Genomic DNA, 12775 nt, shown 5'->3' on the forward strand with positions numbered 1-12775 from the left:
ATCCTTGTAAATCTTTTCTGAACCCTTTCAAGTTTCACAACATCTTTCCGATAAGGAGGAGACCAGAACTGTGTGCAATATTCCAACAGTGGCCTAACCAATGTCCTGTACAGTCGCAACATGACCTCCCAACTCCTGTACTCAATACTCTGACCAATAAAGGAAACAATACCAAATGCCTTCTTCACCATCCTATCGACCTGCGAATCTACTTTCAAGGAGCTATGAACCTGCACTCCAAAGTCTCCTTGTTCAGCAACACTCCCTAGGACCTTACCATTAAATGTATAAGTCCTGCTAAGATTTGCTTTCCCAAAATGCAGCACCTCGTATTTATCTAAATTAAATTCCATCTGCCACTTCTCAGCTCATTGGCCCATCTGATCAAGATCCCATTGTAATCTGAGGTCACCTTCTTCGCTGTCCACCACACCTCCAATTTTGGTGTCATCAGCAAACTTACTGACTATACCTCTTATGCTCGCATCCAAATCATTTATGTAAGTGATGAAAAGTAGTGGACCCAGCACCAATCCTTGTGGTACTCCACTGGTCACAGGCCTCCAATCTGAAAAACAACCCTCCACCATCACCCTCTGTCATCTCCCTTTGAGCCAGCTCTGTATCCAAATGGCGAATTCTCCCTGTAGTCCATGGGTCTAACCTTACTCACCAGTCTCCCATGGGGAACCTTGTCGAAGGCCTTACTGAAGTCCACATAGATCACATCTACTGCTCTACTCTCATCTTTGTTCCTTCTTCAAAAAACTCAATCAAGTTTGTGAAACATGATTTCCCATGCATAAAGCCATGTTGAATATCCCTAATCAGTCCTTTCCTTTCCAAATACATGTACATCCTGTCCCTCAGGATTCCCTCCAAAAATTTGCCCACCACCGAGGTCAGGCTCACTGGTCTATACATCCCTGGCTTGTCCTTACCACCCTTCTTAAACAGTGGCACCACGTGAGCCAATCTCGAATCTTCCAGCACCTCATAGTGGACTTGTTGGGCCGAAGGGCCTGTTTCCATACTGTAAGTAATCACCTGTGACTATGGATGATACAAATATCTCAATAAGAGGCCAAGCAATCACTTCCCTAGCTTTCCACAGAGTTCTGGGTTACACCTGATCAGGTCCTGTGGATTTATCCACTTTTATACATTTCAAGACATCCAGCACTTCCTCCTCTGTAATATGGACATTTTTCAAGACGTCACCACCTATTTCCCTGCATTCTACATCTTCCGTGTCTTTTTTACAGTAAATACTGATGCAAAATACTCATTTAGTATCTGTCCCATCTCCTGGAACTCCACACAAAGGCCGCCCTGCTGACCTTTGAGGGGTCATATTCTCTCCCTAGTTACCCTTTTGTCCTGAATGTATTTGTAAGAACCCTTTGGATTTTCCTTAACTCTATTTGCCAATACTATCTCATGTCCTCTAAGGTAAGTCTCTAAATAGTGTGCGCACACACACAAAAGTTTTTACTGCAACGTTTTGACAGGTTTCGCTATTACCCTGTACAGAACAACGTTGGAGAGATTATCTGGAGAAGGGGAGATTAGTGTACACCCCTCTGTAGAACTCCAAGCAAAGTGTGGGGAGAGAGAGAGAGAGAGAGAGAGAGGGCAGGAGGTCAGTCATTTGGAGATGGTGCCTGTTTAATCATTATAAACAAAAGACGCGATAACTGTTGGGAACACATCTTTGGTGTAATGCTTCTATCGGGACCTCGAGCTCTCCTTTGGATAATCCAATATTCGGATAATTGGTATTCAAATAATTGAGGTTCCTCTGTACTTTGTTTTTTTTTCACTTGTGCTCAGTGGGATCACCCTTACTTCTTACCAGTCTCACTGCAGAGGATGGCATTACAGCCTCCAGGTTTATAGCATAGTGTGATAATCAGGGACGCTGCACTGTACGAACTGCCTGTTGTCAGGTGAGAAGTTAATCTAAGACCCTGGTAGAGGTAAAGGAACATATGGCACTGTAACTTTGAGGATCGGGGTGGTTCTCTTTGGTTGGTTCTAGCCAACATTTATTCCTTGACCAACGTTGACATAAAAACATTTTTTAAAAAACAAATAATGTGTTAAGAGAATTTGCTATGCTCAATTTGGCTATTGCATTTCCTGACACCGGAGAGGATTCAGAAGACAGAAACCAGGATGTTGCCAGGTGTGGAAGATTTGAGTTATAAAGAAAGGCTGGATAGGTTGAGACTTTTTTATCTGGAGTGTAGGAGGTTGTGAAATTTATAAAATAATGAGGTATATAGTTAGAGTTAATTGTAATTTCCTTTTCCCTACGATGGGGGATTTCAAGGCTAAGGAACACATTTTTAAGGTGAGGGGGGAGAGATTTAAAAAAGATACAAGGGACAACTTTCTTTTTACACAGAGGGTGGTACGTGTATGGAATGAACTTCCTGAGGAAGTGGTGGATATGGGTACAATTACGACATTTAAAAGACATTTAGAATAGGAAAGGTTTGGACTAATATGGATTAGGAGCAAGCAGGTGGGACTGGTTGGACTGAAGGATCTGTTTCCATGCTGTATGACTCTGACTCTATAACAGCAGTGATCACAATTCAAAAGTATTCCATTTAATTATGCTTCACAACCAATGGGAGTTGTTAGGTTGCGAAAGGCACTATGTAACAGTAAACTTTCTATCCAGTGATATTCTACACTACTTAATAGGTCTCTGTTTATCAATTAAGCAAGTTGCACACTGTTTGATCTGTTGGCCTCTGTTCTGTGCTTTTTGCTCTTCTACTTCACAAAAGATTGTCATTGCTTTTCAGGTTTAGAATGAGTTTTAAATTTTAAGTATGAACATTTTGTTTCTTTTTAAAATAAATTACTGGAATTTCTGTTTTTGCACTGGAATTTAAGCAGTTACACTCAACTAGGCGAAAGTGAGTGCTGCAGATGCTGGAGATCAGAGTCAAGAGAGTGGTGCTGGAAAAACATAGCAGACCAAGCAGCATCCGAGGAGCAGGAAAATCGATGTTTCGGGCAAAAGTCCTTCATCAGGGCTTTTCTGCATGGCTTTTCCTCGAAATGTCAATTTTCCTGTTCCTCGGATGCTGCCTGGCCTGCTGTGCTTTTCCAGCATCACACCCTTGACTTTAAGCAGTTACAGTTTACTCTTTAGTTTTTGAACAGAGCAGAAATGATTCACTGTTGAGTAATCCACCCAAGGCAGAAAAAAAGAAAAGATAAAGAGCTTCAGAAATACAGAAAACTGTGAATAAGTTCAAATGCATATCATAGGCCAGGAAAAAAGAAATTGCAAATGAATGCAGAAGCTCTGATTTTAAAGTAACAGATTTTTAAAAACTGGAGAAATAAATGAGAGGAATAAAGTGGACAATGGCACATGTTAAAGATTTTTAACAGTACATTAGAGCCAGCTTAAATGTGCTTCTATCAAAAACACAGCTGTTGTGTGGTATAAAACTTGTATCTATGGAGGAACAAACAGTTACGCTTTGATCTTCAGGGTCATCATCATTCAAGCTGTACTGGTGATCAAGAAGAGAAGTGTTTGTCAACAAACAGCAGGGTTAGAATTTTCCCTGAAAGTATCTCAGTAGTTAGCTTTGCAAGGTCACCTGACAATTTTTCCAATTTAGATGCTAGGATGAGATCACGACATAACACAACTTTTCCAAAGCTTTCATCAAGAGTTGGCCATAGAACAGCACATTAATATGACTTTTATCCCAAATAATTTCAATTACATTTCTGTCATTGCACAAATTCACTGCCTCATGTGGTAAGCAATGGTTCTGAAAGGATTAATGCTGAAGATTGTATTAAACTCCACCCAATCTCATGACCTCATAAGATCGTGGGTTGGCAAAGACAGCAATGCTCTGGATTTCAAGGAAGACAGACCTACCCATCTTCGTAACAATGTCCATCTTACTAATGTAGCTTGCATCATGAAATAAAATACATCTTGTTTAAGATAAGAGCCTCTTTTTGTTAAACTAACCAATGATTTTTCTTTCTCATTCCAGACCAAGTAACTCATGTATACCAAGTCAGAAACTGAGCACTTGCAGCCACTTACCCAAACACTTGCTAGCAGTGTTTGGTATCACATGTTCATATGACATGGTAGGCAGTGGTGCAGATACAATTCAGTTTAGACATACTGAATAAATTCCAGTAAACCATAAGAAATTTCTAGTCATAGCTTTCAGAGTGACTCTTGCAAACAATTAAACAGTGACAAACTCTTGGCAAGATTTGGCCATCGCAGAAATAGCACCAGACCCGATTAGAGAAGAGCAGAAGCAAGTGCAAGCTAGAATCATCATTACAATTGGCAGCTACAAACTTCAAAGGGTGACAAAAAAACCATAGGGCCTGATTATGGATCAACTACAGAGTGTGAATGGACATTGGAGGGTTTGTGAGTTCAGTTAAAATCCCTGCTGGGCAGGGAAGAACATTAGAAATGAAGTGCAGTAAGTGGGTGAAACAGAAATAAGAGCTAACAGCTCAGAACAAATGTTGTTGTCACTGTGGGTGGCTATGCAAGTAACTTAAAGCAAGGGATACAGCTTCAGAAACATCTCAAAGCCAAAATTAAAGTGATATCAGGGCAATTTAGAAGCCTAGGCATACACAGTCCAAACGAAGAAAAAAGTCAGGAGACTAGTGAGGGAACAATAAGAGTGGGAGGCCTATTCTTGAAACTTGGTAAAGATGGGAAGAATTTATTGAGATTGAAGAAACTGGAATTCATTTGGAAAGCTGTTAAAATAAATGAGAATTTTAAATAAAAGGGTCTGGCAAGGTACATTCTTAGACATGTTGCAGAAAGTGTAAATTATTTGAGGAAATATGTTAATCAAAATGGGATTCATCTTCAAGGCTTCAAATAGAGGATTTGTTTGTAGGTCAGGTAAAAAGAAAGGAATTGCTTATTAAGTCTTGAAAGGCAGAAAATTGTCCCATTTGGCCTGTGAAGAGTCTGGGGGGGATGGGATCAATGTTGAGTGCAGGTAGTATTGACATTAGTTGCGATAAGCCTCCCTCTTAAGACAAGTAACCAATTGACTCAACCATCAGGAATAACTACTTGGAGAAACGGGACTCACAGATCTTTACCAGACCTTGAGAGAGCATCATCAGCAAGACAGGGGTGGAATGTTTAGACAGAAAAGCTATACCTCCCTACAGAGCTGCAGAGCACCAACTCAATACATCACCCATCACACGCCTGACCTCAGTTATTCTGTGAAGTAGTGAATGCCATTCATAAACTTGCATTCTGGGAGCAAATGAAAATCAATACGAAATGGATTTACTACTCAATCCTTAAAGATTAAGGTCAAACCACAGAAAGTAGAGAAATTCCTTAGTGCATGCAAAATAAATACATTCACAGCCGTGCAGCCACGAGCAGCCACATACACATTAACAAATTAAGGTGAACTGTTCTCATGTACTTCTCTCAATGCAGACTTTTGGAAACTGCTGCCGATGTCCTTCTCAGCTGAATCTTGAAACTGGGTCTCCTCAACTCAGCCTGCAAAATGGAATTGATTGGTCTACTTACTCTAGTATTGTTCCTCTCTGCTTTCAGTTCAGAGATCTCCTCCTCTTTCTCCAAAAGTTGTTCCCTGCAGGCATTCAACTCCTTTGTTAGTGCAGCAAACTCCTGTAAAAGGAAAAAAAATTTGCCACGTATTTAGTAATAATTCAATATAATATATGAGTTCAAATAAACTCAATGCAATTGAAAATACATCTTGAAGTTAGGAATTACCTGTTCCAGGTGAAACATGGTGCTGTTTTGTCAAAAATCAAAATACTAATACACTTGGCAGGTGAAAACTAAATTGGGGTCATCTTGCTTCTAATTCCAGAGTACAGAATTCAGTTCACATTATTAATATGGGGACAACATAATAATGGCCAAGAGATGATAATCTGGGAGGACAGTAAGAGTGTACCATTGCAGATGACAACATGTATTCATGCAGTCACATGAAAGCAGGGCAAAAATAAAAAATAATGTTCATCCAAAACTATATAAGGACAATTGTAAACAAAAAGATTAGCCACTTTCATTTGTGTTTATGGTTTTTATTAAAAGGTTTATTAAATCTGTTTGGACTGCAACTTCAAAATGATATTTTTTGCAAGTCAGAGCTGAAATTATATTTTACAGTTCAATACTGCAGGGTATTTGTGGGCGGCACGGTGGCACAGTGGTTAGCACTGCTGCTTCACAGTGCCAGAGACCCGGGTTCATTTCCCGCCTCAGGCGACTGACTGTGTGGAGTTTGCACGTTCTCCCAGTGTCTGCGTGAGCACCCTCCGGGTGCTCCGGTTTCCTCCGACAATCCAAAGATGTGCAGGCCAGGTGATTTGGCCATGCTAAATTGTCCGTAGTGTTAGGTAAGGGGTAAATGTAGGGGTATGGGTGGGTTGCGCTTCGGCGGGTCGGTGTGGACTTGTTGGGCCGAAGGGCCTGTTTCCACACTATAATGTAATGTAATGTAATGGTAGGTCTAGAAAACAAACTTTATTATTGGGTTGGGCAGGAAGGAGAAAAAGAAGAAATTGGAATCAGAATTGAAAGAGCAAAAAAAGTATTTTTTTAAGGCTTTTGAAAGCCGTTGGGAGGTTAAAAGCTGAAGGGATACATGGACAGTGTTGAGAAGAGGGCATTGTAACATTAAAAGAAAAGCACAGATACCTATTCAATTGTGCAGATTGAGAGAGGAGTTGATCATTGCCAGAACAGCGAAGTAGACAAATCAGAACTGCAGAGACCAGAGATATGGCAACATGCTTAGAATAATCTTGGTACTCGTTTGAATGCATGCAGGGAATCAGTGGTAGCCAGCTATAATAGCATTAGATGATTTTCAATAAAAAGTGACATTATGAGTTACAATTTAGTGAGATGGATATGGGGAAGCTGACTTTTACAGCATTTTAAATTGAAGCCTCAAGGTAAAATTGAGCTGCAGTGAGGAAGCGGGAAAGGCAAGGACATGTGATGTTTCCAAGGCAATCTTAATGATGGTGATAATTGGAAAGAATCTCTCGTCAGGAACAGGTCACACACCAAGGATCGAAACCAATGAAGGGATCATGAAATTAAACATTTGCTCTTTTTCTTCTCTCCATTAATGCCACTTGGTTTGCTGAGAATTTCTACCACTTGCTGTTTTAATTTCAGATTTCCAACATGTAGCTTTTTCTGTTTTGTGTTGGATTTTTCTATTTCAGTGTTTGATTGGAAAATCCACCATTCGGTGCTGAGCTATGTAGTGAGACACACAGGCCCAGATAGGTTTCATCTCTGCTCAGTCTCTGTTTGGGTCAAGATCAAGGGCAAAAACATTGGAATAAATATTTCCAGGTTTAGAGGAGTGAGGTATATAGAAATAGAGCACTGGCAACGTCATGGAAGAATGAATCAGATTTGGAGCTTGTTATTACATGTCATAATGTGCAAGTGCGGATATCTTTGGGGCTACCATGATGTCTTCAGCTTCAGAAGATTTTTGACATTTGCTCTCTGAGGCCACATACGAAAAATGCTTATGGAGATCAGAATGGAGAAATCAGAATTTCCTCAAAAAGTAAAGCATCATCAAAAGAAAAAAGTTTGCTTGCAGAAATTATTTGAACTGCTGAAACAGCACTTTTTTACATAAGTTGGGATCAAGCCTTCAAAGTAAAATCACCACTGTCAAGAGAAAAGGTGACAAAACTAGGTGGCACAAAAGAAAATCAACTCACAAAAACATGCATATTTAATAGAAATGTGAAAGTCAAGCCAACAACATGACACCTGTGAGGGGACATTGTTTTATCAAGTATTTTCGGTGATGGTCTGGACAAACATCTCTTAGATGAGGAGTGCATTAACTTCGAAATGGAGCAGACAGCAAAAAGCTGAGGAGCATCACAAATCTAGAAGGTAGTTGCCAGAACCAATAAACTTAAGATTAAATTGAATATTAAAAAATTAGGAAATATACATACAATAAAATTGCACCAATCTTGTAGGGAGCCAATAATGCCAAGCCCCATGAGAAACATGTCTGCAAAATGAGTTGAACAACTATCTTTTCAGCACTCTTAATTTCTTTTTTATTATGACACAGTCACGACCATCAGGAACTGAAGGAATTAAGACAATTCAGTTTCCAGAATGTGAAGAGTGGCCCTGGCAACAGTCTCCAAGAACATTGTTCTCATTCTGTACAGTTATTGTTGTATAAGCTGGAGAGTACAATAGGTAGTTCTAGGCCAGCTTCAGATCTGAGAACTCCATTTAGAACAAAGCTATTTGAGTGAGGTGACAGAGTTTCAACAAACTGTCACAGTTGCCTTGGTTTTGGTTGGACTATGCTGAAGGAACAGAAGCACACAAAGCCACTGTATTGGAAACTTCGAAATCTCAGTTCTGCTGTTCCAGTGCTCAGCTGGTGAAGGAATTTCACAGGGAGACGTGTCAAAAGAAACCACAGGATTATGTCACCCAAGGCATACTGGTTTCACTATTGGAATTCAGATATATTACCCATGTAAAGCATTTCATTGCATACTATTTCATTAAACATGTCCATCAGTAGTGGTGAAACAACAATTCAGAGAAATATTCTTCCTCAACAAGAAATGTTTTGCAAACAATCGCAGAAAAGCACCATAGGGGTAAATAAATGGCAATGACTAAAAGACGATTTATGTCTCTGACTGTAGAATATTCGGAAGTGTAGACAAAGACAGTTATGAGATCATTCATTAAAAAAGGACTCAGAGACCCGTAGCAAAACAACAGAAAGCTGTCATTTTCTTTACCTTTGTTATTCCAACCAGTAATCAACCCACATTGTGACAAACTAGTGGCATGAACAGATCGGCTCCCTTCAGTGAAGGACTTGAGTGAACCAGTCTGACTTTGATAATAAAGTAACTAGGATCTATTCTTCAGGAATTAAGTGACAAATTACTAAACTTATGAAATTCAATGGCACAATCCATCAGAGTACAACTTGAACCCATTATCTTAGACCATAACATAAGATGGAGAAGCATAACGAGGCCATTTGACCCATTAAATCTCCTCTAGCATTCGATCATGGCTGATATGTTTCTCAACCCCATTCTCTTTTCTTCTTCCCGTAATTCTTGATTCCCTTAATAATGAAGAAGCTATCTACATCTTACAGACACACAATGAATTAGCCTCCATAGCTTTCTGCGGCAATGAGTTCCACAGATTCAACACCCTCTGGCTGAAGAAATTCCTCCTCATCTCAGTTTTAAAGAGTTGTTCCTTCACTTTGAGGCCATGCCCTCAGGTCCTAGTCTCTCTCACTACGAAAATGTCTTCTCCACATCCAGGCCTCTCAATACTCTCTAAGATATCCCACTGCAACTTTCTGAACTCTAAGTCAGAAACCAGAGTCCTCAATCACTCTTCATATGACAAGCCCTTCATCTCCAGGATCCTTCTTGTGAACCTTCCCTGAAATTCCTCAAAGGCCAGCGAATCCTTCCTTAGATATGGGGCACAAAACTGCTCACAATATTCCAAAAACACTTTGACCAGAGCCACATACTGCCTCAGCAGGACATCCCTCCTCTTGTACTCTAGCCCACTTGAAATGCATGCTAACATTGCATTCGATTTCTAATTGTCAACCATACATGCACGTTAACTATGATGCAGAGGTGCCAGTGCTGGACAAAGTCAAAAGTGACACGAAACCCGGCTATAGTTCAACAGGGTTATCTGAAATCACAATTTGGAGTGCTGCTCCTTCATCAGGTAAAAGCAGCTGGGAAGTTATAAAGCTGAAGGGATATAAGGACGGTGTATGAGAACAGGGCAGGCACTCTAACGTTAAAAAAAAGATGCCTATTCAATCGTGGATAAGTGAGAGAGGAGTTGGTCACTTCACCCAACAAAGGAGCAGCGCCCTGAAAGCTTGTGATTTCAAATAAACTTGTTAGACTATAGCCTGGTATTGTATGAGTTCTGACTTTGCATGTTAACTGTAAGAGAATCCTGAAATAGGACTCCTAAGTCTCTTTGTGCTTCAGATTTCCAAAACCTTTCCCCATGGAGAAAATAGGCTCTGCCACTATTCTTCCTACCAAAGTGTGTTACCTCTGACTTTCCCACATTGTATTCCATCTGCCACTTCTATGCTCCCTTTCTTAGCCTGTCCTGGCCTTCTGTAGTCTCCCTGTTTCCTCAACAGTACCTGAAACCTCCACCTATTTTGTGCCATCTGCAAACTTTGCAACAATACTCTCAGTTTATTCGTCCAGATCTTTAATGTATAATGTGAATAGTTGCGATCCCAACATGGACCTCTATCGAACTCTACCTCTAACCAGCTGCCATCCTGAAAAAAAACCCTTTATTTTCCATACACTGCCTTCTGCCAATCTTCTATCCATGCCAATACCTTGCCCCTAATACCATGGGCTCTTACCCTATTTAGCAGTCTCCTGTGTAGCACCTTGTCAAAGGCCTTGGTGGAAATCCAAATTCATCACATTCACTGTCGCTCCCTTGTCTAACTTGCTCCTTACCTCCACAAAGAATTCTAACAGACTTGTCAGGGATAATCTCTTCTTGATGAAGCCGTACTGACTCCCTCCGATTTTACCCTGCACTTCCAGGTACTCAGCAATTTCATCATTAATAGTAGATCATGGTCAACGATCATGGTCAGGCTATCTGCCAATAATTTCCCATTTTCTGTCTCCCTTCTTCTTAAACGAGTGACTTTCCAATCCTCCGGCACTCTCCTTGACTCCAACAATTCCTGAAAGGTCACCATCAATACCACTACATTCTCCTCAGCTATCTCCTTCAGAACCCCTGGGGGTTGTCCACCCTGTCTGAGTGATTAATCAAACTTTAGACTTTTTAGTTTCCCCAGCACCTTCTCCTTAGTGATGGCCACTACAGTCACCTCGACTCCCTGATTCTCCTGAAGTTCTGGTATGCCGTGAAGATCGATGTAGCGTACTGATTCCATTCCTCTGCCATTTCTTTGTTCCCCATTACTACTTCACCAGCCTCATTTTTCAGCAGTCCAATGTCCACTCTTGCCTCTCTGTTACCTTTCATATGTCTAAAAATACTCCCACAATCTTCTTTTATATTATCATGTGGCTTATGCCACATTTCATCTTCTGCTCCATTATTGCTTTTTAAATTGTCCTCTGCTGTTTTTTAAAGACTTCTCAGTCCTTTGGCTTCCCACTAATCTTCATCACACTGTTTTTGGTTTTGCTTACTGCTGTCCCTGATTTCCCTTGTCAGCCACAGTTGCCACATCCTCCCCTTAGTATGTTTCTTCTTTCTTTGGATGGAAGTGTTTGCTATACATTGCAGGCAGAATAGAATAATTGATAAGGAAATAGTAGAACAGCAAATGAGCTGATAACATGAAATTAAGAGATTCACAAATGGCAGAAAGTCTAACTATGGAATAAAAATTAAATATTTGTTATTAACTATGTGGTTTGTTTATAATTGCAAATAAAAGCCTTGAAACGGTGGTGAGATTTTACAAAATCATTGCTGAAGTATTTTTATTTTCACGAGTAAGACCGTGTAATAAATTATATTGGTGCTTATCCAATTAAATACCTTCAAATACCTCATGGTGATATGACTGAACTGTCTTGAATGGTAGTTCTGAAAGAGATTGCTTCAAAATGCAGGTTGGAGTTAAGGAAGTTTGCATGATAGCCCCTTAATATTTACAATTTACTAGCAGTACTCATTTCCCTCACAGATCAAATGTCTCACCTGACGTCAGTGTAAAATACTATCTGGATGGAAAGCCCTTTAACTTTAGTTGCCTCCATGCCAAAGCTAAGCTGACCACCACAGATGTACATGATCCACTGTATGTGGATCCAGAGTTGCTGTCACTGTACACCAGATTGGTTTAGTCACTCTTAATCGCTTCAATTTAGCATATGGCATTCTCTGCCTCTCCACAAAAATCATAACAATGCAGACCTGATCACCCAAATATGTGGCACACTAACGTGGAGAAACGTGAATACAGTGAGCACTTCCCATACCTTACCAATTGCCTTTCTCAAACCTTTGGTGAGAAGTTCCAATACCACTCAGCTGTGACAGCTTACAAACCATAGTAGTTAGCTTTTGACAATAAACACCTTGACAAATGAAAAAGAATGCTAATGTTCAGAGCAGTTGCTGACACCACATTCCAGTACTACAATGTGATGTGGACTGCTCACCAGTGACACAGAAGAGTACTCATGAAATCATTTCAGCTATGTTTCCACCACATCCAAATTTAAACAGGAGAATCATTGAACAACTACTTGTGTAGCATGAAATCTGAACATACGTGCAGCTTAAAAATCACAATGCAGTGTTTTTTTTTTAATTCCATGGCATCAAGTCACTGCAGACAGAAGGGAAATTAAGGATAAACATGAATGATATACACAATACACAAGTGAGGGCAGTGGAGGCTACATTGGCTGAGCAATTCTTGGGTATGTCTCCCATCCCTCCACCAAAGATAAACTTCATCTCTCGTGAGAGTCCATTCAACTGCTCCAACTGCCCTCACTGTGGCCACCTGCTGGTGGAGGTCCAACAGATCTATTCAGTTTCCTTGCTCAGTGCCCTCTTGCTGCTGGAGGTCCCATTAGGCTCATGTCCTTCCTGAAACAAGTTCCACATGCATTCAGGCAAAACCCCCGC

General features: G+C 40.4%; 1 protein-coding gene across 6 annotated transcripts in view; it reads right to left on the reverse strand.

The window, feature by feature from the left end:
• Nucleotides 1–12775, reverse strand: part of ppfia4 (PTPRF interacting protein alpha 4) — a 696847-nt gene that overhangs the window by 206876 nt on the left and 477196 nt on the right. For all 6 annotated transcript variants that reach the window (XM_072563249.1, XM_072563254.1, XM_072563250.1 and 3 more), the window contains exon 2: nt 5594–5695. In XM_072563249.1, the coding sequence (XP_072419350.1) occupies nt 5594–5695 (102 nt within the window). The remainder of the gene's footprint in view (nt 1–5593; nt 5696–12775) is intronic.

This window comes from Chiloscyllium punctatum, chromosome 45 (assembly GCF_047496795.1).
Source record: "Chiloscyllium punctatum isolate Juve2018m chromosome 45, sChiPun1.3, whole genome shotgun sequence".
In the NCBI taxonomy this organism is placed as follows: Eukaryota; Metazoa; Chordata; class Chondrichthyes; order Orectolobiformes; family Hemiscylliidae; genus Chiloscyllium; species Chiloscyllium punctatum.